Source organism: Panthera tigris, chromosome B2, assembly GCF_018350195.1.
Source record: "Panthera tigris isolate Pti1 chromosome B2, P.tigris_Pti1_mat1.1, whole genome shotgun sequence".
Lineage (NCBI taxonomy): Eukaryota > Metazoa > Chordata > Mammalia > Carnivora > Felidae > Panthera > Panthera tigris.
This window is the reverse complement of record NC_056664.1, coordinates 110,535,715-110,562,938: the sequence shown is the minus strand read 5'-3', so window position 1 is coordinate 110,562,938 and position 27,224 is coordinate 110,535,715. Positions and strand designations below refer to the sequence as shown.

Genomic DNA, 27,224 nt, shown 5'->3' with positions numbered 1-27,224 from the left:
AACCCAATTAGGTATCCCACAGATTTACCTACACTCTGTTTAAGAGTACAATATTGCACAAAGTTCTTTATTATTTTATTTTTATTTGTCATGAATTCATGTATATGTTATTCACATATAAGCTGTTTGTATCCATAAATTAAGAAATAGATCTTGAGAAATAATCCTAAACTCTGCTTTCTCTCTAATATCTCCAACCCTTGAGAAATGGGTGACTGATAGTAAATAACTATTTACTCCTAATCTTCTCACTACTTTATAAAACACACACAAATACTTTGGCACAGAACAAGATAACATAGTGCAGACTTAAAATGGTTTTTAAAAAACTTCACTTTGCTTTATTTTATGTTTTTTTTTGGTGGGAACCAAAAATCATCAAAACTTCCCTGGTTGCCTCCTGAATCTTTTTGCATCTGAAATTCAGTAAGAATATCTTATTCATAGCCAAATATAATGTATGTATTACTGATTGTTAGTTCATGATAAGAGCTGACAGAGCAGCCAGATTTTTTTAAAACATTGCTCTAAGGAAAAATATTTTTGTCTAATAATTTGAATATTTAGCACACCTAGTGGAAATCACAACAGGCAATGCCCAGTATAATCAAATTGGAGGGGCAGCTTGGACTAAATGGAACATTTAATAGAAGAACGAACTTTCATGGTTTACCATTGACTTGTAGAGACCAGGTCAGTGAATGATGTATCGCGAACAGTTACTCCTGTTTGCAAAACTAGGATAAGTCTACCTGTGCTGACCCAGGAAGCTATTAATGAGAAGAGAGAGCCCAACTTTCAGGTCATCTTAAAAGAGCCCAATGAACTGGTAAGGTCTCTTTTAAAATGAACACCTCTTTCAAATGAAGAAAGGCAAAAAAGATGATGAAAGTCAAATACATTGTAATGTTTTATTCTTTGGATAGGTATCCTGAAGAATGTGGTCTTTGCCTTTAGAAAAATGTCAGTTGCTTGGTTTTGGAAAGCTTCAGAGAGTTCCACTTGAAACTCAAAGATAGATCTTATTAATTTCAAATAACTTGAAAGTTGTAAAATTTTTAAAATGAGAAATATACTGGTTTCTTAATGTCTAATAAGATTCATCAGCTCATCCAACAGATAGATTTAAAACACTTATTATCTTGCAAACATGTATATTTGCTAGAATATGTTTTATTCCTCTTTCTCCTAGTATGTATTGCACAAAATTAGTGATTGGGAATTTAAGAGTAACATCAATCACTAGGAATTTAGTATTCTTGCTCTATATTCTTATTTCAACTTCTTATTAAGTAGGAGTTTGTAATTGTGATTTATTCCTGCTTCAAGCTAGCTACTTTTATTTAGGCCCTGACTCATGTAAATTCTTAATGAATTGCACACAGGATTATTATTTTTTCAGTTAGGCACAATGGAAGACTGTGAAAGTGACTGACAAATGGAGATGGGAAGTGCTAAGTTTTCTTAAATTTGGAAGCACTGTGATGTTATTGAATGGAGATGCCTTTGGAGGTCAAGTGAGGACAAGTCTGCTTTTAGGCTACCTCCTCCCCATTTTAGAAAGCAGGCACCAACCCTGTGCTCCAGAAGGGGGCGAAAGAAGTTTGTGTCCTTCCACCTGCAGGTGACCTAATCTGCAAACCGTAGAGTCTGCAACAAAGACTCACCTCTGGGGGGAAAGGTACAAACTTGTAGTCAAAAGCCTCCAGGCCCCATCCTAGGTATAGAATCGTTTAGAAAATTGTGAGTGTGACCTGGAATTATTTACACTTTTGTGAATTAAGATTGCTTCCTTACTTATTCTGCAATTATATGAACACTTCCTGCGTGCAAAGAATTGAGGCAGCAGATACAAAAATGTTGACGTGGGGGGTGGAGGATGTAATTTTCTATGGAAATAACTATTGTAGCTTTCTTCTGAGTCTCAAAAATTAACACAGCATATTTGACTTTGTTTTATGATCTCTGAAGTCCCATACAAATCAAAGAGATTTTGACAACCATAGGCAGTAAGTTAAGGCTAAAAGTTGAAACTACAAACATTTATTAGGTTGAATATGAGAATAAAATAAAAGATAAGTATAGTCACCCCTTGATTATTCAAATTGGCTACAGTTTGTGATTATCAATGCCCTTTGATTCTCCTTCCCCTTTCTACCACCAACTATTGAATATTTCTCCGCTCATTAACACCTGTCTAGGAATGGGAAGGTGAAATGCTAATCAGCCCATTTGGTTAATTGTTAGCTGCTATGATCTTTTTTCTTCTATTTTCTTGGTAGGGAAAGGTTGAAATCTTTTACTAAAATGTTGGCTGTGGATTTCTAAACTTTAAGTCACTTTTCCTTTTTTTTTTTTTTTTTTTACTCCATAGATAAAAATTCAGATATTTTGTTTTCAGTATGAAATTAAAGAGAATATAGAAATCAAGTAATTCATCAGGTCTCACATGTTTGGAAAATCTTAATCCCCTACAAGGAAGCTTCAGGATTTAATAGTTGCAAGTTTAAGTGTGGCCCTATATAAATAACTGCACTTGCTAAGTGGATTTAGACCAATAGGGAATCACCTTGGGGAAAATGACAGAAGACTACCCTCCCCTTTGCTTCTGGTAGATGTTACAGGACCCTCCCCACACCAAATAAGGGAAGAGGAATGTTCTGAGCATGAAGGGCGCTAAGAATAAATCTGAGCTATCACAGATAAGATTACTTTCAACTCTTTATTTCATGTTTTCTGACATAGACCCCAAGATCTGTAATTATCTTAGGGAAACTGTGGGGGTTTAGACAGTACTTTCTAGTTTTGTTTTGTTTTGTTTTGGCCTATCTTTCTTTGGGGCTGGAGAGCTGGGGTGTGTGTGTGTGTGTGTGTGTGTGTGTGTGTGTTCCACTAGAGTGCCAAAAAAAAAAAAAAGTGCTGAAGAGTCCTAGGGAAATGAGGCTATTTTTGTTCGAAGCTGATACTTCTGCCTGAGCCACAAGTGCAGCTTGGAAAGGGCTCAGGTTGTTTCCAGGGGGAGAACTCTGCAGAGAAGAGACAAAGTTCAACAGGACAACAAAGGAGCAGCAGAAACAGCCAGGAAAAGGAAGAGCCCTCACATTTTCGCACAGAACCCCCTATCAGAGTTCTCAAATCCTAAAGTATTCTGCAAAGTGCCACTTGACGGGAACTTTTCACCTGCCTTTTCCTTTCTCCAACCACCATGACGGAGATCACTGCTGAAGGTATTGCTACCATTTTCCAATAGTACCGACTAGGAAAAAAAGGTGGAAGTCGATAGTGACATTGACCGTCCATTTGTCGACTTAAATGTTGCTTTTAGATACTTTCTTAATCAATGATTCTATACAGGATTGGAGAAGTGGGTTTCAGTGCTGAGATGCTGATAGATCTGTGTGTTGGGGGAGAGAAGGGGTTTCTCTGAAATTTTGCATGTGGAAACTGTTGTGTGCTATGCCAAAGGCCTCAGGTACCAATTGTAACCGGCCCCTCTATAAATAGCTATGGTCATGTAACATCATGGCTAATATCTAACCTTGCAAAACTTACAAGGCTCAAAAGGATAGAAGCCACGATGAACTTGAAATGTTGCATCTAATATTTAACCATGGAAGAATGATTTTGAGTACTTTTGCTTTATGATATTTTAAAATGCGGATCTTAAATTTGTTTTCCCTTTCTAATTTCAATGTATAAATATGCACACACATGTATATAAGATTTATATACAACTTAAGATGTAAGTGCCCCCACAAAATTTGTATACATTTTACTATTGGTAGATAGTCAGAGACAAGGTTTGGAAATACACAAAATATAGATAAATATGATTTTAAAATAAAGCAATTCAAATTCTGATTCTTTTCACACACTCATGTCTCTTTTGCATTTACACAAGGAACTCTATCTTTCTATAAAAGTAAATATTTTGTTTCAGTGCTTATTCTGAAAAGGTTTATGCCCTAACTAAAACGCAATTTTTAATTATTCGACCATGGTAGCAATCGTTTCACCTATATGCAAATATATAAATATATAAAAATATTTACATTTCTTAGAATAAAAGGACCCTTTAAAACAACTAAAGCATTTTATATACAGACACAATCCAGTTCTAGTTGGGGTAAAAATCTAAGAGGTGGATCTAAAATTTGCTTCTGACAGCTGTAAGAAAATCAGACAGGTGGTGCTCTCATCAGCTTCCAAGTTGAATGCTGTTCTGGTTTGTTTTTAATTAGACAACTGAAAAATAGAACGTGTGGTTTTGGCTCTTCGCGTAGACGTTAGTATGGACACACAGTGATTTCAGAGTTGGAGATTTTCAGTCAATATTTATAAGAAGAAATGTCTTACTTGTATATTCCACTGAGAAGTTTAGCCTGGCACCCCAAATTAATAAAAACAATTACTGAGAGATTTCTGTTTATCAGGTATTTTTCTCAGGACTTTGTATTTACTTATTTAAACCTCATGCAATTCAATTAAGTCGGCATTATTATCTCCATTTTGCAGAAATAGAAACTAAAACTCAGATGTTCAGTGACTTGCTCAAGACTATGGCATTGCCAAGATTAGAAGCCAGCTCCCTTAGATCTAGTTTGTGTTTCTTCTTTTTTATAAAAGGATATCAGGTTTACTCTTTACCAATTTTAGTTCAGAATTTGCTAACTAAATATAAATAGCAATTTTTCCTATTCTTTAGATATTCTGTATCATGTGGCCTTTAGTTTGTCTTAAAGAGAACTATCTATAACAACTTCTTGCTTCACCCTGCACAAGCTATTAAGATACCTATGGGGCGCCTGGGTGGCTCAGTCGGTTAAGCATCCAACTTCAGCTCAGGTCATGATCTCGCGGTCTGTGAGTTTGAGCCCCATGTCAGGGTCTGTGCTGACAGCTCAGAGCATGGAACCTGCTTTGGATTCTGTGTCTCCCTCTCTCTCTGCCCCTCCCCCGCTCATGCTCTTTCTCTGTCTGTCTCAAAAATAAACATTAAAAAACATAAAAGACTCTTAAAACTGAAAACAAACTGAGGGTTGATGTGGGGTGGGAGGGAGGGTAGGGTGGGTGATGGGTATTGAGGAGGGCACCTGTGGGGATGAATACTGGGTGTTGTATGGAAACCATTTTTGGCAATAAATTTCATATTAAAAAAAATTAAAAAGATACCTGTGAATGTGTTTCCCTCCCTATATATGGGATGTGCACATCCAGCTGATTCAGGAGGTCACTTGACCAAAACATTTTTGGTTTGCCTGTGGATGATCTTTGTAGACCTTTGCACTTGATTCATAACTTTTTTTTTATGGGAGAATTCTTAATTATTAAATAGAACTTTGGTTTCTGTCTTCTCCATGTGGAGCATCTAAAGGATTTTCAAAAGACTGCCTGGAGTCTCCCATAAAAGTAATTGAATTAGTAATAAATTAAAGTGTAAAAACACCATCTAGTGATGGTCATTTTCCTCTCCTTACCCCCTGCAGTTCATAGGATCTATGTCATTTGAACACCATTGACGTACTTTTTTTTCATTTCTGGAATGATTTATTAATCATATTTCTCAAATAAAAATTAGACTGTCAACTCAAATAGCTGAATTTTTAAGTTTGACACTTCAGTCCTTCTCTGTGGTTATCCAGAGTTTCCTGCAGACTTCTCTCCTACACACTTTTCATTTTGTCCTCATGAGTCACACTTTTTTGGGCCCTGGCCACAATAGCCTTCTTTTAGTCTTTCATAGGAGGTGTGCTTTTGTGCAGAACTTTGGTACACATTCTTCCCTTAGTCTGGAATAGTCTTTCGACTCATCTGCTGTATTTCTTTTGTCCCCACTTTTGGGCACATTTCTAAAATGTAAGTACTGTACCAGTAGTCGAGGGCATCTACTGATTACTCTTCCCATCCATTTATCACAAAGCAAGCAAACATCACATAGCACTTATGAAGGCTAGAGCTAGCGTAGCCCCTTGGAGAGCTCTAGTTCACTGGCTTGACCTCAATTTTTGGAAAACTGAGGCTCATACAGATTATACCACTCTTCTATGGTCATTGATAATTAGAGGAAGTCTGAAGATAAAATTCATGTCTCCTATGGCTTATATCAATGCTTATTCAACTATAATGCAGGTCATGTGGATAAACCTTAAGTTTTACTAAGAACCTTAGTAAGAACCTTCATTAACCTTTTATTAAGAACGTTATTAACTGAAGAGTGTTATGCTAAGTGAAATAAGTCATACAGAGAAAGAGAGATACCATATGTTTTCACTCTTATGTGGATCCTGAGAAACTTAACAGAAGACCATGGGGGAGGGGAAGGGGAAAAAAGTTAGAGAGGGAGGGAGCCAAACCATAAAAGACTCTTAAAAACTGAGAACAATCTGAGGGTTGATGGGGGGTGGGAGGGAGGGAGGGTGGGGTATGGGCATTGAGGAGGGCACCTGTTGGGATGAGCACTGGGTGTTATATGGAAACCAATCTGACAATACATTTCATATTAAAAAAAAGGAACCTTATTAAGAACCTTTATTAAGAACTTTTGTTAAGAACCTTAAGTTCTTTACATAGATTTTCACTGCATGGTCCAAGTTGGATTACTTCATCTGACGGAACGAAGTAATGCTTTTGTGTTTCAGGTACAGAGCAATAGACGAAGTAGAACTAGACCAAAGTTGAAAGCCAAAGGATTTTAGGGAAACAGCATCTTTGATTCTGGCCATGATAAATTAATAAATATAATTATAATAATATTTCACATTTATTTAGAAGACCTTATATGTCAAGCAATGTATGAAGTTTGTTATGTGATCACTGAATCCTCAATTTAACTGAGATAGATATTTTTACTATTGCTATTTATAGAATAAGAACCTGAAGTTTAGAGAGGTTAGGAATTCACCTGAATTTATACAGCTGTATATAGTGTAGCTAGGATTCACATCCAGATCTCTAACCTGAGACATGCTGAATACTTCTCCTTGGTGTGTGAGACTGTTGGCCTAGTGTGGTTTCAGAGGCTGATGGGGGCCTACGCTAGGCCCTTATTCTACTATGGCCCATGCTAGGTTGATCAGGTATAATCAGGCCACAGACTGGATCAAACTCAAAGAGTGCCAGGGCTTAGGACTATAAATGGCCTCTACCTTCTTTCCAGAGGCCTAGTTATTCCTAGACAAGTGCCAGAGTTAGCGCCCCTATGAGTCTCATTGTGAATTTTCAACCACCAATTTCAGCATTTGACAGCATATAGCATTATGTAAAACTACCTTTTGAGTACTTTTAATAATGAAGTATAGTTAATTCTTTATAGCTTTTTTGAAAACATAGAAACCTTTTTAAAAGTTGATGAAATATGTAATGTTTTAAAATTGCCAGGTAACTAATATACAAATTATGCATTACTATAATATTTATATAACCGTGTTCTCTGGGTCGAAGGACCTTTAAAACATAGGAAAGTACAAATTTTTATGTAATAGACTCAAGTTGGTAGAGATCCTATTTATAATTAACTTATAATTTACTAGAATGCTTAGTTAAGGGAAATTCTGTAAAAAAGTTAGAAGTTATGTCAAACTCTCAACTTCAATTATATAATTTCAGGATTCAGGAGACGGTTTGTTGTACTAAGTAGGGGATTGTTTCCTCTCTTTTAGCTCAACCATGTTTTACTGCTTCTGTAACAAACCTGTGAGAGGATTTGATGTTCAAAATTTAGAGCGAAAATAGTAATTTATTTTGCACAATGCACTGCTTCAACAGATTCTATAGCACCTCAGTGGCAATTGTCATTCTCAAGAAAAGAGGTCAAGAATTCACAACCGGACTAATTAACTATGCACACCAGTTATGTCACCTAGAGCAATAGACGGTGAAATTACAAGTGCTTTTGTGTTTCAGGTACAGAGCAAGTAGGAGGAGATCCAGATTATATATTTGTGTTTATCTTGCCAAATCAAGAGTGGCTATTTTGGCCCAAGTAGAGATGACTTGGGTTGGGAGGTGGAGGAAGAGGATGAAGCACTAGGTTCAACACCTAATGACTTCCAAATTATGTTCTCCTGTTCAAAAAAAGTGATATACCATATATAGAATGTCTACACCACATATAGAATTTTTAGTTCTAGGAACACATTTAAATTTTTTTTTTGATGTTTATTTTTGAAGGAGAGAGAGACAGAGCATGAGGGGGGAGGGGCAGAGAGAGGGAGACACAGAATCCGAAACAGGCTCCAGGCTCTGAGCTGTCAGCACAGAGCCCGACGAGGGGCTCGAACCCATAAACCACTAGATGATGACCTGAGCCGAAGTCAGAGGCCCAATCGACTGAGCCACCCAGGCGCCCCCAGGAACACATTTTAAAACTGACATTGACAAGAGAATATATTTGGAGGAGGATCATGATCATAACAGGCACAGTTACATGAAAAGACTTTTGCACAGGTTGTTTAAAGTGTAGATTGGCGGGGAAGAGACAATGCAAAAATCAATAGATAAAAAGTCTGGAAGCCACAGAAAGGCAAACTCTTGGGAAAATATAAGGCAAAACCTAACCAACCATTAAAATGAGAGCTAGAACTAACTCTTCAGATTGAAAACCAATAACAATAACAAAAACAAAAACAAAACCCAGAATAAAGAGAAACAAAAGAAAAGCAGTGAATGGAACACCGTCTCTAATTATCAAGTAATAGACGGATGAGGAGTATGCTAAAAACTACACCATAGCAGGCAGTCAGCAAAATCCAGGCTATGGGAACCTCTGCAGTACAAACAACAAAATTCCTTCACATAAGTTACCACAAACAAAAAGAGATGTCAAGGAAACCTATAAAACCAAATGTGAAAATAAAGCAACCTATCATAATGTGTATAATTAATGGATCATGATTCAAACAACCTTAAAAAATTTCAATTAAATAATTGGAAACTCCCCTCACTTTGAATATTTGATGGTAGTGATGATGACCTTGTCTTTAGGGATGACCATATTGTGGTATGTTTTAAAACTTCTTATATTATTTGGAGATACATACTCAAATATATATGAATGAGATGATGCAATGTTTGAAACTTCCTTTTAAATAATATTCCACAGAGGAATGTCAATGGGCTGTGTGTGGCATAAGATTGACAATGACTTGATTATATCGAGGCTGATGATGGGTTCATTATAACATTCTGTTTTGTGAATATTCAAGTTTTTCCTTAATAAAGAGCTAGGGGGAATAAAACAACAGAGCTGGTGTATTTAGTAAATACTTTTAGTAACAATTTACTTTTTGTTATATACATGGGTCAATGAATCCATTGACCACCAAATTTATTTGTAAGTGCAAATTACTGTCTAAATTAACAGTCTGCTGTCATTGAAATGGAAACCAAATATGCTTGTATTAGACAGAGGGGTCCAGACATGTGTATTACATTTGTAATAGCAGAAAAAGAAACAATGCTTTTTAAATATATCTGTTATGATGTGGGAATTTGGAGGTTCGCTTCATATCATTTCTCAAAATTATTAGTGACATTACTTAGACATCTTAATTAGTAACAGATCATTTTCAAGATGGTCCATGTGAAAACCTGAGAAGAAATTAAAAACCCAAGAGGTCAATATGAGGCAAAGAAAAATAGTTCCAAAAAATGCTGTAGTCAGGAACATGGTATTTACTGACAGGGTATTAAGGACCAAGTCTTGCATGAATATCTTTTAAAAATATCACAGAAACAGTGAAAGCCTAAAAGGCCTTTCACATAAACCTGATTAGTCTGATTCTAAAACTTCTCAATCTTCTTTCCTGCTCAAGTTGAATTTAGAAAAAGAGAAGAAAAGCAAATTGTGAAAACCAGTGGGTGACATAATTCAATGAAAGTCAGAGAGGACAAGGAGTGCAGAGCTGAGAGAGAACAGCATTAAAATAATTAAAGGCAGTGTGATAGAGTACAACGTGCATGGAGTTTATTTATTTATTTATTTATTTTTTTTAGCGTTTATTTATTTTTGAGACAGAGAGACAAAGCATGAACGGGGGAGGGTCAGAGAGAGGGAGACACAGAATCTGAAACAGGCTCCAGGCTCTGAGCTGTCAGCACAGAGCCTGATGCGGGGCTCGAACTCACGGACCGCGAGATCATGACCTGGGCGAAGCCGGCCGCTTAACCGACTGAGCCACCCAGGCGCCCCTGCATGGAGTTTAAGTCAGAAATCTGGGTTCCAGCAGTAGTCCCACTTCTTAACCATACACTGGGGGAGGATGAGGAGCCTCATGGGAGGGGCCGAATAATAAGGCCAGAAGAATGTTTTCAGATACAGAAAATGTATCTTTTTAGTGTCAACCTTTGCTGGGTTCCATTAAGAAGCTTTTTGTTGTAGCTTTTGTTATTATTTCTAAGAGTGATTCTTTTTTTTCTATCACATTTTAAGCACACAGCACCCATTGAAGATGTTCTGTTTGGCAGTTTAAATGCTACTTAATTTTTTTCCTGTTTGTTTTTGGTCATCATTGTGACTCTGATTTATAAAACCATGCTACTTTTACAATGCAAAAATGAATTGAGCCTATTCAGCTATTATTCTAAAGGCTTAGGAATCCTTAGAGACTTAAAGCCTTCAATGCTGTTTGCATTAATTTTTAATCAGTTAACAATATTTAATATAAGGGAAATATAAAATGGTGCAACTAAGCAATTTTAAGGCGGTCTGTGCTGACCTTTGGGTTGAATATATCAATTTGAAAAGAGAATGCATACATAGATTTTCCAGTTAAGCTTTTGGTTTTACAGTTATGGAGTTTAAATCATTACTCTTTTCTTCCTTCAAATAAAAAGAAATACTTTAGCAAAATGTTTAATATTTAAAAAAATAAGTATTATTTAAAGCAACATATTTAAAATGAGAAATTTAGGGGAAAACCTTTATCTGGAAACCATGCATTAGCATAATACAATAATTCCAAGTTTATGGAGTTTAGATTCTGTTCAACTTAAAGTTCTAGGAAGATCTAGCAAAGTTAAGTTTTGCATCCCAAATTCCCACTTTCTCTGAATTACATGAGTGCCATGAATAATTTCTCATAGGAAGTGCTATTTGAGTGTCACATGAACATGTATTGCCCCAAGTGAGGGTTAAGCAGAGATCGATGAACTTTCTGGTCCAAGAAAAGATAGTATTTTCCATCTTCAAAGGAAGTTAAAAAGAATATCCTTGGCAAATGTGTAATGAATAAAGTCCTGCTTCTCTCTGTACTAGTTATGCTCTCTAAACATCAAACATCTCCACATCTCTGTGCCTGAAGTCAAGCTGTCAAAAGCACACGGAATTTACGATTTTGAAAGATCCTTTGGTATGTAAATGAGCTGTTTCCTCATAAACCATTGAGTCCATCTCACTTATGATGTACTTCGTATTACATTTAAATATGTATGGTTCATATAGTTTCTAATTCGGTATCTGTGGCAAGGGCTGGGGTATGTGGTCTTCACTTAAAGCTACAATCTTTTAATCTAGAAGAACAAAGATAATTTATGTTCTGCAACCTGCTTTTTAGCAGGGCACATGAGGCTAGAACTTGCTGTTAGAGACTGGTTTTATCATTGCTACTCATTTGATCTTTCCTCCTCCTCTCCCCTACACAGGTTAATGAAATGCTGAGAAAGAAACAAAAGAAAGAGCTCTTAATATAATATACACATCATATATACAACTTAGGGCATTGGTGAGCTTATGGATGTAAGAGAATCATTTTCTACTTCTTTATACTTTGAAAACATTTTTAGCAAGATTTCCCTGGAAAATTTATTGTTGCTTGCTAAAATAAATCATCATATGACTCAGAGAATTTTCTGTTTGTGGTAGACAGTTGATATGACATCAAAACAAAAATGGTAATTATAAAGTGACATTTCTTTGACCTCTAGTGCCAGAGCTATTATTTTTATCCATCGTTATTCTTATTTTACTTATGTATAATTGCCTGAGGGAAAAGAATGTGGTATAAAATCTAGAAGTTACCGCAGTATGGTGAAATGCCAAGTTTGTGAATTTAAATATGCAGAAGCATTAGGCATTGCATTTAGAGAAAAGCAAACAAAGAAAATACATCCATTTGAAATATAACAAAATTATAGACTCTGTGGTATTAATTACCAACCTATAATTAGGTTTATAAGGCAGGAGGTCATGTCGGAGTTTCAGTTGTAGTCAATATTTTAGAACCTATTGTGTCCCAAGCTGAATACCAGACAATGGGGAAATGAAGAGATATAATACGAAGTCCCTGATTCTGATACAGTAGATTGAAAAACAAACAGAAAAGGGCAAAAGATAATCATTAGATTGAAGACTGAACATATTTAAAAACATAAACTCCAGTTTGGATTTATGAATGATGAGTTATTTGATCTAGTTGCCAAAATCATGTTATTGTTCATAAATCTTATGATCAGTGAGGACACACTGAAACTTGCTTTAAAAAGTAACTTTAGAATGATTGAGTGTCCTATTCTTCACTCTGGTAATTTGCAGTGCACATGCCATTATTGGACCAATAATGAAATCGCTGGCCAAAGTATAGAGATCATGAATAGGTTTGATCAATGAAGAGATGAAAGAAAAAGAGATAAAGGGTAGGTAAGAATTAGTGGTCTGTGGGATGAGGCCCTAGGACGGTCAAGGTACAGAGTTACCTGGCTAAGAAACTGGATAAAAATCCTGGTTTAAACACTCTAGTTTTGTTAAGGCCCCCTATTGCTGTATCATGGAAAAGGATGGATGTCTTACATTCATGACTTATTTTGAACCAGTAGTTTGATATAATCCCTAGTTTTTGGCCCTCTGATGTGAGTGTGCTCCCAGTATTTGTATGTCCATTGCTGTTTTTGATCCTCAAAAACCCTACTTGAGCTCAGTTTGTATTTTGGGAACACTATTTTCAATTCGTGAAAAAAAAAATGAAATAACACTGTCATAAAAATGACCACTAAATGACTTTCTTCAGGTTAATGATGAGAAATCAGTTGTTACAAACTAATTTTGTGGTCACTGTTGTTCTAAGTGCTATGGGAACTGGTGTTATAGGCCAGTGGTCTTGTTATGGTGTCCTATAAAGGCACTGCATTAAGCATTGAGGGAAGGCAAGAGGGTTTTTGAGATACTAGGGAAAGGCCTTTATCAAAGAAAGGATGAAGAGACATGATCCTTAGTCCAAAGTTCAGAAGACATGACGAGGAAGTACCTAAGGTAGCAGAAATGGCTAGATTTAAGTAGTAACTCAGCAGAAACCTCTAAAGACTTTGCTTACAGTGACTGAAAGGGTTATATTAGAAATAATAGCTTTGGCAGGTCTCAGGAAGTTTTGCTTATCTCTTGAATCAAGTAGACCAGGTTTACTATTCAGTTTCTGCCCAGTCTTTGGATCTAAAAACCTTGCAGGTCCTGACTAGAATTGTCTTGTCATAACTATAATACAGCCTGGGTCCCTGTCTTTGAGTGCCATAGGATCTCAATAACCAGGTGTTTTGGAACATGGTGTCCTTATCTTTGTCCCTTTCCTCTGTCATTCATTTATGGATGGAAAGGGACAAACCTGCTGGCACACTCAAAGATATTTAATAAGTATGTGCACTTCAAGAAGTTGCTTTGGCCGGTAACTGTGTTAAGTCTGTGGATGAAATGTGAAATATATGTAAACCAGCCCTCAAGGGAAGATGAGATAATTGTAGAAATAACTATATGAGAGAAGGCTGTCAGTTGCCTAAAAGAAGTACAGATAAAATTATATATAAAAACTGTGAGATAGTTTCCTGGGTTTCTCATCACTCAAGTTTAAAGTAGACACCATTTACACATATGAAATAACTAGAGTATAAATTAATGTGTAACAAAGAAATCAAATGTTTTGAGATATGAGTGTCAGGAAAACCCGAGAAGCAGGAGAATAAATGGACATGGTTGATCAGAGACTATTATTAAGTTAAAACTTGAAAGGTACTAAAGGAGGTGCCTGGATGGCTCAGTTGGTTAAATGTCTGACTCTTGATTTCAGCTGAGGTCATGATCTCATGGTTTGTGAGTGTGAGCCCCAGTTGGGCTCTGGGCTGACAGTGTGAAGCCTGCTTGGGATTCTCTCTCTCTCTCTCTCCCTCTCTCTCTGCCCCTCCCCCACTCACACTTTCTCTCTCAGAATAAATAAGAAATGTTTAAAAACAAATAACTTGAAGGATATTTCTAAATGAAAGAACAGGAGCATAAAGGAAAATCAAAGAATTAAGTTTTCACCAACATCCCTAGATCCTAAAAGTTTCAGGTTAATATATCTAGCAAACAATTATTTAATATATTTTTACTAATACCTTGGTTTCATGCTCTGTGTGAGAGCATCAAAGCTGGAGGAGTCATCCTCTGTTAGCATTTGAGGCAGGAGAATTAGTCAAAGATCTTTCCAAGACATTGCAGGATAGTTAGCATATAGTAGCACCCGTCACTATCATTTTAACTCCACAAACAATTACAGACATCTTCCAATGGAGATACTAACTACACCCCAGTGAGCAACCAACAAGAACCTAAGGCAAAGATGAGCATAAATTCTAATGGTTGTGAAGGAGGTGGGATTAAAGTACTCAACTATGAGAAACTGCTGACTTAGTTATCTTCCAGTTCTACATAGAAGATTCTTTTAGGCCAATATAAGAGATTTGGATTAGTGAGAAGATCTTTTTAATATTTTCCAGTCAGTTACCAACTAAGAGTTTGTATAACATCTATGGTATATACCATCTATTTCAATGATTAGAAAATTATTTGGGATAGAATGAAATCCTTACTGAAATATAATTATATTTGGCTGTCTTGATTTGCACTTATAATTCTGTAGTAGAAAGGGAAAAAAAAGATGATAATTTTAAAGAAGTGTGGGGCAAAGGGATTCACAAACCAAATGGAATGACCCAATTTCCTCTGGAGAAAAATCAGTGAAAGGTGATGGCTTATTTTCTGTGTCCTTGAGCTAATGAGTTAAGAAGTGACAGCATAATTTGAAGAGAGGCACAGGTGGAAACATCTCTGATAGGTAAACTGAAAGATAGTACTTTGCAAAATTGCCTCTCATACAGTATTACAGAAGCTAAATAATAAACTTGAGAGTGGATTATATGTCCTTACTTCATAGTCAACTGATATTGTGACATATTGAACTCTGCATGTCTGCTTAAAGTACTTCCAATGTTTCTTTAATTCCTTGCAACACTACCAAGATGACAAATATGTTTTCCAATATTGCAGGAACTCACTTAAAATTAAGCTGTTAGGTAACACTGACCTAGAAGCCAGAATGCACAAGAACTCTAAATGAAAAAAAATTTGATAACTGTGGCAATGTTTTAATAACAGTGTCCCACTTGGTTTTCAAGAGACCAGCCACCTCATCAGTTCAGTGTTAAAAAATATTATGAGTCATCACAGTTTTTAAAATACTAAAAAAGAAACTTTTTGTAAAATACAGGCACTGAAGCTGCATAAATCATATATATTTATATATCATTTACTAAACAATAAGGAAATGATATCCGCATAACCAATATCCAGGTCAGGAAACAATGTTTCCATTACCTCTGAAGAATATTCCCATCTGTTACCCACCCACTGACTCTAATTTTGGTTTTGCTTTCCAATCAAGATTTCTCTTTGTCCATCCCTTTCTCCACAGGGAACAACTATTCTGATTTTTTTGATAACAATTTTTTTACTTTGCTTTATAGTTTTATGACCTCCACATCCATAAACGATATAGTTTAGTTTGGCCAAGTTTGTTCTTTCTATAAATGGAACCACACAGCATGCATTATTCTGTGCATAATTCTTGCTGCATTAATTCAACACTATGTTTGTAAGACTCATCTATTTTGTTGTATGTAGTTGTAGTTCATGTTATTCTTGCTGCACAGTATTCCACTGTATGATTGTCATAATTTATTTATCCACTTGAATGTTTTAAAGTTGAGAGGCTGTTATGAATGATACTGTTATGATCATTTTTTTTTCTTTCTAGCTTTAATATTCTCTGGTTCTATCATCAATGTGTATTTATTTCATGGCACTATGCTCTGTGTTAAAAAGGTGAATTCAGCATAAAGAAGATACCTTGTTTACTCAGATTGGGTCGTATATATTATCATTTAAATCTAGTTGAAAAACATAGAGAAAGTGTGACCTCAGTGGCCATCTACTAGACATGCCTTAACTTGTTTTTCCGAAGAAATTGATGTATCCCTATAAGATATATAAAATAAAATGGGTATTTGGGAGAGCAGGGAGAGAATGAATAGAATAGTAAGAACTTCTCGAAGATAAAGAAGTAATCCTCAATGTATAATGACCCCTATTTGAGACTGTACAGGAAGCAACCCAAAAGTTGACATTTTTTTAAAAGTTTGTTTACTTATTTTGAGAGAGAGAGAGAGAAAGTGCAAGAGGGGAAGGGACAAAGAGAGAGGGAGAGAGAGAATCCTAAGCAGGCCTGCACTGTCAGCGCAGAGCCAGATGTGGGGCTCGAACTCATGAACCATCAGATCAAGACCTGAGCTGAGATCAAGAGTCATATGCTTAACCAACTGTGCCACCCAGGCACCCCTCAAATTTGACATTTAGACCCAGCATAATCTGGCATAAAAAAGAGATTGTTCAACAAATATTATTGAATGAAGGTGTATGGAGGTCAGGAGCTCAACATATGCATACAGAAACTCATTAACTTCTTCCCAGTTATTCCTCTGACCCTGCAGAATTTTGTCTTTTTCCTCTTTGCTCAGTCTCTAACTTTTAGATTCCTCATTTCTTGATTTCATATTTTCTTCCTTATTCCCACTGTTCCTGCTTTAATTTAAACTCCTATCATTTCAGATTTGGATCCCTGTATGTGACACATTGTATTTTTCACAAGTAGCAGTGGCAATATTTCCCACCCCACTTTCTCTTCTCATAATGTGATCTTGACTTTTTTTTCACTGAGAAGTGAGGTCTATTTTTCCTCCTCTTGAATCCAGAGAGACTCATCTGATCACCTCAACAGATAAAATACAATAAAAATGATACTGTATGGCTTTCAAAGATAGATCATAAAAATGCCAGTTGGTCTGTCTTGCTCTCTTGGGATATTTACTTTTGAAACATGCTATAAGAAGCTTAAGCACCCTGTTGGGAGAACCATAATGAGAGAAACAAATCCTTGGCTGATAAACCCAGCTAAGCTCCCTGTTAACCAGCACCAACTTTTCAGCCATATGAGTGAGCCATCTTGAAAATGGATCCTGCAGTCCCCAGGCGAGACCCCAGGTGATACTTGTGGAGCAAAGACAAATCATACCTGCTGAACTCTAACTAAATTGCATATCTCTGAGAAAAATGAGTGATTATATAAGTTTGAGGCCACTAAGTTTCGGAATGTTTTATTATGCACCAATACATAACTGCTACACTATTACCGTGACATAAGCATCCATCTAATCTCCTGACCCCTAACCCATCTTCCACATGACTACCAAATTAAATCTATAATTCTATACCACCCATTGTCTAGTGGTAACTTACAGCTGCTTCAGCCAGATTCAACATGATGTTAGTCAATTGAAAAATTGTTATATTTCTACAACTTTATCATTCATTTGTCCACACATTCATTACTTTAGCCAAAAATATTTAAGGAATGTTAGCTATTATAAAAGTGTTCTAGTCCCTGGAGGTATGTTCATTGAAAAAAGAAAAGAAGAAGAAAAAGAGGAAGAAGAGGAAGAGGTAGGAGAAGAAGAAGGAAAAGAAAGAGAGGAAGAAGTAGGAGGAAGAGGAAGAGAAGAAGGAAGGGAAAGAAAGGAGGAGGAGAAGAAAGAAGGAGGAGAAGGAAAAGAAGAGACAGAGAGAGAGGAAAAAAATTCCTGCTGTCGAAAGACTCACTGAACCAAATTCTCAGTTACACCCCACTTGGAGATTCTGCAAATGTGAATGGGCATTTTTTTTTTTGGCGGGGGTTGGTGGGGATTTAGTGTGCTTAAAATATGTCTTGATTGTGGACCAAGGAATTTAAATTTGTAAGATCTCCACACAATAATTTACAGAACAGGCCTAAGCAACACCTTACATAGAGTAGTGCTCACATAATGTGTATGGGTTGATAAAGAATAGAGAGAAGGGCACATGGCTGGATCAGTTGGTTGAGCACTCAGCTCTTGATTTCAGCTCAGGTCATGATCTCATGGTTTGTGGGATAGAGCCCTGTGTCAGGCTCCGAGCTGACATCACAGAGCCTGCTTGGGATTCTCTCTCTGCCCTTCTATTTCCCTCCCCCACACTCTCTCTCTCTTTCAAAAAAAAAAAAAAAAACTTTAAAAAAGAATAGAGGGAATATTAGTTATGGCATATAGAATAATGACCATCTAGGATATCCATGCCTCAATCCCCAGAATCTGTGAATATGTTATCTTACATGGCAAAAGGGAATTTGCAGGTGTGATTATATTAAGTACCTAGAGATGGAGAGATTATCCTGGGTTACCTGGATGGCTTAAACTAACCACATGAATTTAAAAGTGGAGAATGTTCTTGGTTGTGGTTAGAGGCAGATGCGATGTCAAGATCTGACCAGCCACCAGTAGCTTTAAAGATGGGAGAAGAGGCCATAAGCCAAGGAGCACAGTAGTCTGCAGAACCTGGAAAGGGCAAGGAGACTGATTCTCCCCTGGTCCCCCAGGAAGGAACGTAGCCTTGCAGACACCTTGATTTTAGCCCCTTGAGACCTATGATGGACTTCTGAGTCCCAGAACTGCACGATATAAATTCATGTTATTTCAAGCCATCAAGTTTGTGGCCATTTGTTATGTTAGCAGTAGAAAACTAATATGCTGCTGCCTATCTGATTACTGTAAGTCAGTCTTATACGCTGAGACAAATTTTCAGAGGGCACATATAAAGTTGACATAGAAGAAAGGCAAATTTATTTTCCACAATGTATTTTTACATAAGTCACTTTTTAAGTAAATAAGTCTCCCCTTTATATAAGAAACCTGAGACTAAAAAGAAGCCTCATTTTCAAGGTCACAGAACTCATTATTGGGACAATTAACAATAATTAACAACTATTCTTTCTGCAGAAATGCATACTGAATTTCATTCCAATAAACTTGTAAGTAACATTTCCCCCCTAATAATAAGCAAAGTTAGACAGACACCTCATTTGATTTGTCTCTGTCATCAATGGATAATTGCAAATCTTTGGAAAGAGGATTGTAGTTCGTGCAATATTTATTCCTTCTTAATATCTCTACAGTTAATCTGCTTACATTCAATACTATGAATATTTCTGAAACACAAATTGTTATTTAATCAATAACACTTGTATATTTATCTAGTCACCTACACACAATGTATAATACATGTTGTCCACATCGTCTTTGGATGATTGTAGAGTGAACTTCTTCAAAAGGCTCTCTTAGTTCTTAAATGAGGACATCTTGCCCTTCTTTGGAATGGGTATCCTTCACCTGCGTAGGTTTGTACACACCAGGAAGGTATGTACATTTTCCGCTGGATAAGGGCCTATTAATAGAAAACTGACACTACAGCAGTTAAAAAAAATCAGGTCAGAGATTAATTTCATGAAACCCACAGTCATGTCAGCTAAACATGATCTGTTTGAGGTAGGCGAAAAATGTGTGATCACTTTGCTTGCTGTTCAAACTAAAATAAATATGTCTCCCTTTTATATTCGGATTCTGAGACATTCTGTCATTTAGAGTTTCTAAAGTATTCTTGCATAAAATTTCTGCAGATTTTCAACTACTAACACAATCTTTGTGCTTAAACATCTTCCCAATAAGGTCAATTAAAGAAAAAAAAGTGATCAGAGTGTGGAATACAGGAAGATATGAGAAATTAGCTTAATTAAAATTGTTGAAGTAATAAAAGTTAGAAAAGAAAAACTTGGAATTAAGTAAACATGAAATTAGATTTATAGGAAAACAAACTTGCCTTAGTTTGACCTGAAAACAATAGTTTCCACTACAGGGCAGAATGCAGGTAGACAGACATACCTTTGTTGATAAATATGAAAGGAAAATTTTCAGAAGCAACAGAGCAAAATTGTAAGTGGTAAGAAACCATAAATACATAGTGTTTGTGTAGTATTTACATAATATAAATGCATACAAACATTTATATAGTATAAATGCACATAAACATTTATATAGTATATATGCATACAAATATAAAGTATACATAAATTTCACTTGTGATGCATAGAATAAGGTATGCATGTAAAGTTTTTATTTTAATAAATATTGAGTTCCTACAACATAGAGACACTGTCATGAAGCACTAAAATAAATTATTTGATCAACATATTACAAAAGATATACTATTGTGGTAGAAAGATTTTTAATAAATATAATTAAAATAATTTTAAAAACCTTTATTTTAAGTATAATAGCTTAAGGTTAGTAGCTAGTAATGGCATTTTTACTCTAGAATAATTTTGCAGGCATGTCTTGTTTTTCTAAATTTATACTCTATATATCTTTGAATTAATATTAAAAGAATTAACCTGAAGTTATTAAAAAATATAACTAAGTATTTCCCCATAGTAATACTTATGTTCTATGAATGGTGGTGTGTTCGAAGTAGGAAGTGATATAAACATACTTAGACCCATGCCTTCCAAACTTTGATGTGCATATGAATCAGCTGGGAATTTTTCTAAAAAGCAGGTTCTTATTCAGTAGGTTTGGGATGGGGCCCGAGAGTCTGCCTTTCTAACAAGCTCTCAGGTGCTGAGAATGCTACTGGTCCATGGACCACACTTTAAGAATATACTATGGTATTTTAAGAAGTGCATAAAGAAAAATTCTGCTTTTGGTTTTAGTCTCTAATTTTTCAACTGAAATGAATAAATCATGGATATCCTGGTTTATCCAAGGACCAAAAAGGAGGAATAATTTATTATTTATTCTTTATTTGACTCTTTGAAGAGTGTGTATGAACCCTTTTAAGAAAAAGGTTCAAGGCCTCCAGGTGGCTCAGTCAGTTAAGTGACTCTTGATTCAGACTCTGATCATGATCTCATGGTTCATGAGTTGAAGCTCCATGTCAGGCTCTGTGCTGACAGTGTGGAGCCTGCTTGGGATTCTCTCTCTCCCTCTGTATATGTCCCTCCCTCACTCATGCTGTCTGCCTCTCTCCAAATAAATAAACTTAAAAAACAGAAGAAGAGAAAAGGTTCATGATGTTGGGTTAATTGTTTGCCATCCAACTTGTATATAGTTGTATATATATGGCAAATACTCTAAATTCTGTAAACTAAAAATAATTTTTTACCTGTTAATGATATTTCTGTGATTGTTTATAAAAACTTAGATTTTGAGGGTATCTGGGTGGTGAAGAATTTATTATTTATTTTTTATTTGACCCTCTGAAGAGTGTGTATGAACCCTTTTAAGAAAAACGTTCAAGGCCTCCAGGTGGCTCAGTAGGTTAAGCCTCCAACTCTTGATTTTGACTCAGGTCATGATCTCACCATTCATGAGATTGAGACCTGTGTCTGCCTCTGTGCTGATGGTATGGAGTCAGCTTGGATTCTCTCTCTCCCTCTCTGCCCCTCCCCTGTTCATGCTCTCTTTCTTTCTCTCAAAATAAGTAAATGAACATTAAAAACTACTTTAGGTGTTTAAAAGGATATAAATTGCATGATGTTTTATTACATGCTTGTCAACACTCAAAAATGATCAGTTATCATCAATTTATATTTATTGAACATCACTGGGTATCTGGTATTAGATTTGACACTTTCAAAATGGTTGGACACATATCTCTCTGTAATGGACTTAAAACTGTCTCAGCGCTTGACTTAAAAGCATTTCAACTGAACTGAAAAAAATGAGGTTATTAAGCAGAATAACATAGTTGATTAATAATATTGATGTCATTAATTGATTAGTGCTGAAAGAGATTATGTTCTTCTCTCCTTAAGATGATAAATTTTGAATTTCTTACAGTAATTAGGAAACATAAAAGCTTGCAAGTATATTTTTAAATACATTTATCCAAGAAACTGCTAGCAAATCTCTAAGTTTATTTTAACTGGAACTAGATATGTCTGCTAATTTAAATATAGGTTGGGAGTTAACTCATGAAAATTCTGGGATCAACTGACCATTTCAAAATCATGAGTCTCTATTTCCTAGTTCTATACTGGCCCTCCCATGTGAGCCTTTGATTTGGTCAGTGTATGAAATTTTCCAATACCTTTGTAAGTGAAGGATGATGCAGTTGCCTTTCACACTTATTTTTGGTCATTATTCACTAAATGTACCACTTTCCCTTGATATTCATTGCATCTAATTTTACCTTTGAGCTGTATTCAGTTATTGATTTTATTTTTATGATGAGAAAGAAATATCATGATGATAAAAGAAGTAGAATTGGAAGAAAATAGAGTTGGAACAGGTTTCAAGGTCATTTCAAGCAATTTCATGTTAAAATACAAGAGTTATTCATGTTATAAAATTATGTGCCTGGAAACTACTTCTAGTCTTTCTCCTGTCCCTAAGCAGAAATATAGTTTTACTGTAAGAAATGTCAAAAAAATGAATATCTTTCTTATGGTTAAATATTTCCATGCAAGGGTACTCAACATTTTCCTTAGAAACCTATTTGTGTCTAAAAATACTTATGTCAAGATGTCCTCACCTAAATCTCTATGTTAAGATTTAACACAATTTCCTCTTCTATTTTCAAGCTTGAAAATAGCAGGTCACATTTTCTTTATAGTGACCCTTTGTCTTCTAGAACATTGATCTTATGTTTTTCTCAGCTTTTGACTTAACAAGTTAAAAGAGCCAGGGATATAAAGAAAATGCTTTTCCATATGCTGTACACCATTTTTCAGCCTTTTAATCATATTACTTTCTAACCTGCTAATTGAAAATGGTAGTATATTTTAAGAATACATAGATGTGATATTTCAAACATTTATTAATACATAGAGCAAAGAAAGGCACTGACTGATCAAAATTCCACCAAACCAATGAGAAGGAACAGTGGCTTTGAATCTGTGCTTATGCTTATTGTGTAGTTCTTGCCTTTGTGTATTGAGAATGGTGGGAAAAACTACATAAGGTCAGACAGTCATGGTTTTAAACTCTGGCCCTCCCCTATACTCACAATGTAAACATATTACCTTACTGAAAAGCAGCTTCATTATCTACAATAGAAAGGGTATAATGACAGTTCATGGAGTGTGTATATGATAGTGCCCAACACTACCTGAAACATACCAGGACAACATAAATATGAACCTATTCCCTGTCTCTTATATTGATCAAAACAAGATCTGAAGAATCATATGTCTGTGTGGGTGTATGTATGAATCATACATACCTATATAATCAATAGTATGTAAGGTTATTTTATTCTTTCTCTTATAGAAAAGATTATAATGTTCTAACTTACACAGAGTACAGTGGGGTCATTGTTTCACTGCTTTCCACCTCCCTCCCCCACCCCCATCCTCATATCTTATGAATAAAGTGTAACTTTTTGTCTTACCCAGCCTGGTTCTCTTCTACCCAGCCTGATATTCTCAAATCACTGGTATCTGCATTTGTCAGATTTAGAATTTACAGTAAAACCGTATTATTAAAAGCATTGAGTTTTTACTCTTCAATTTTCTTTCACATACTAATATCATTTTAGCTCTTTACAAGAATTATGAAAGTCCTAAATAATTTAATTTTTTCTTCCAGCTCTAAGAACTTGTACAAATTACTAGGGCAAATAGGGTCTTTTCAGGGTTAGCTCAGCTTAGAAATCCCCCTTGTATTACTCTTCTGTTACTGTATAACAATATTACCTCAAAATAAGTAGCTTGAGATAGCGTGTATTATCTCACTGTTTCTGTGTGTCAGGAGTCTGGGCATGACTTCATTGGATTTTCCACTTCAGGGTCTCTCAAACGTGCAATAATAAAGATGTCAGTTGGGGCAAGGTCTCATTTCAGGGTTAAATGGGGAACAAATCTGCATTCAAGCTCCTGTGGTTGTTGGAAGAATCCAATTCCTTGTGGCGGTAGAACTGGCCTCAGTTTCTGAAGACCCTGTTGGAAGGAGGTTGCTGTCAATTCCTTAAGGTTGTCTCTGAGTCCTTGCTGTGGTGCTTCCCAACATGACCACCAGCAAGAGAGAGGGTCTTGGAGGCAAGTCAGATGTTACGATCTTATGTAAGGTAATTACATACACATCCCTTGGTTGTATCTTGTTGGTTAGAAGCTAGTCTCAGGGCATGGTCACACTCAAGTGGTGGAGGTTATAAAAGGGCATAAATACCAGGTGGTGGATGTTACAGAGGCCATCTTAGAATCCGTCTGCCACAACCTTCGATAGTTCAGGATCTGATCTTCAGCTGAATAGGTCAGGAAACTGTCTACTAATCAGGTTTAGTCTAAAGGCTTACATCTTCCGAGGCTGGGTTAAAACATGAAATATCTGTTTATTTATTTATAAAGGGTTTTGTTCTTCCAGGGACCAAAATATTTGGACTCAGTTCATTTCAGTCTCTTCCAGCATTTAAATACTTGAATAATTTAATCAAAGGAAATTTTAGCTAGAAATAGAGCAAAGGAATTTTCAGGGTCCCGAGGGGTGGTTCATTCTGGAAATGGGAGATAATCGTAGATCAGGGCTCATGCCACTAAAAATCAGCTTCTGTAGTGACCCAATTGTGAGGGTGGGACATTTCTGTATCCTTGGACAGGGCTGAATTAACCAGCAAAAATGTTCTCCTGCTCTACTTTTTCTGGATACCGTAGAAAATCTTTCATGCTTCATTTCATCACATTTTTATTTCAACACATTTTCAAGGTCAGACCTGATTTCCTACATGTATTCAGACTCCAGGGGTCCCACTTAGGTGCTCAGGGGCACTTAATACAGTTTTTCCTTTTGTCATGTGCTATGAAAAGCCTTAGGGACCAGAATCATTTAAACTTGTTCCCAGAAAGTCCCAGTACTTGGGTAAAAGGAAAAGAAGAACTTGGTGTCCTTGTGATGATTAAATTCTACACCCCTCAGATTTCAGCTCGATTGTCACAGTCTATGATTAAGGCCCCATTATAGGCTTTCATAGGACATATACATCTCTTTTGTAACGTTTATCACAATTGTAATTGTCCATTTGTATAATTATTTAATAGATATCTCTGCCACTAATTAGTCTTGGCGCAACAAAGGCAGAGACTATAAAGAAATTTGTTCACCTTTTGATCCCCAAAATTTAGCAAAGTGTTTGGCACATAGTAGGCATTCAATAGATCACTGGGAATGAATGCATATATGAGTGTATGGAAGGGGAGTTACCAGGAGTTCAGAGCTCCTCCCAGAGGCAACCTGGTTTCAAGCTGGGAGCTGTGTTAAGGGAAAAAATAATTCATAATGAGAATGGCACATGACTATGACTGAGCTGGGGGTTGCTCTTAGGTGTGCTGATTTTCAGCTCTTTGTTTTCTGCCAAACAATTGAATGCTGACATTTACGATTTGTTAAACTTGAGTATATTTTTGAACACCCGTAATAACTATGACATGTAAGGAATCATTCTGTTCGTTGACAAAATCAACTGGACAAATAAAAAGGCTGTTTGTAAAATCATTTGTACTTCTTGTTTAACACTTTATTCTTCAGTTTGCGTTGTTAATTAATTAATTTTGCAACTTTAACTTATGGAAGAAGTTACTTTCAGAATTTCTAGTATGAATTTTGTTCTAATCATTTGGAAAGTTTCTTATAATGCATCCAGGCATTGAACAATCGTGAGCTGAGTGACTCTTTTTTAACCTACATATAGTAGAAGGTATAGTGATAGGGACTAGTGGGGAGAATAGACAGGAATTTCAAGGTAGTATAATAAGAAACACAAATTTTAGAGATGCCGGGTAGCTCAGTTGGTTAAGCATCAGACTCTTGATTTTGGCTCAGATCATGAGCTCATGGTTCATGGGATCAAGCCCCATCAGTGCAGGTCCTGCTTGAGATTGTCTCTCTCTTCTCTCTCTTTCCCTCCACCCTACCCCAATCACACTCTCTGTCTCAAGATAAATAAGTAAACATTTAAAAAATAAATGTGAAATTTATACAAGAATAATTATGATTTGTATACATAATACCATGAGAGTATATCAGTAATATACCAGTCTATATCCTGCTGAGGGACCAAAATGGGAACATTCTCAGGAAAAGATTCTGTTTAAAGGAGATAAGTGAATTCTTAAAGAACCACTTACAAGTCAGCTGGGAGAGAACAAAAAGAAAAGTGATTGATTTCCTAATTTTGCCTCATCTGTGTCTTATCAACTTTTTAAAATCCTCTAAGTAATTAATAATTCAAAGTATTCATCAACCAGTTACTTTGAAATTGGGAGGATAGAGTTCTTTTTTAAATATACAAGTATGTTCTAGGGATAAAAGTAATATGAATAAGTATAAAGAAGAAAAAGACACAATACCATACCATCACTTTTATCATAACTATGTTATGATTTTCTTTGTTTCATATATTTGGCATAATAGTATAATACAATTTTACATGAGGTTATACCTTGAGAAATGCCTTATAATTTGATCCCTTTTGTAAAACCTTCTTGAACATCTTTTTCTTTCAGTAAAGATAAATTTTCATCAGCATTTGCCTTACTGTATTATATTTCACTGTATTATTTAGCCAATTGTTTTATGTTGTGTGTTTATATTGCTTCCAGTTTTTTTTCATTATTATAAACAATATGGAAATGGTTATATCTTTGCTCAGCATTATTGACTCTTTTGTAAAAAATTTTTAAAAAGGTTTAAATATATTTTTTTCAAAAATTATGTTACATAAATAAAATACTTATAAATAATAACATAGCTTAGTATATAATAAATATAATATTTCAATTAATATGAAATAGATTCTTTAATAAATAATACCTGGACATGGTCATATCCAGAAGAATATCAATGGACTCTCTGTTTAAATTATATATAAGGTTAATTCCAGATGAATTAAAAACTTAAATATGAAAAATAAAACAAAAACGTCTTTATTGAAAACCTAGAAAACTATATGAAAAGGCTAGTGATGAAGAGCTTCCTAACTGAGGCTGAAATCCTAGAATCTATATTTTTGTTAAAGGGAGACATATATTTAT

At 35.6% G+C, this 27,224-nt stretch overlaps 1 protein-coding gene across 1 annotated transcript in view; it reads left to right on the top strand.

The window, feature by feature from the left end:
• The first annotated feature begins 2,991 nt into the window (after positions 1–2,991).
• TRDN (triadin) overlaps positions 2,992–27,224 on the top strand; it is a 391,552-nt gene continuing 367,319 nt past the window's right edge. The window contains exon 1 of the mRNA XM_042987108.1: positions 2,992–3,227. Coding sequence (XP_042843042.1) covers positions 3,206–3,227 — 22 coding nt within the window. The 5' untranslated portion in view covers positions 2,992–3,205. The remainder of the gene's footprint in view (positions 3,228–27,224) is intronic.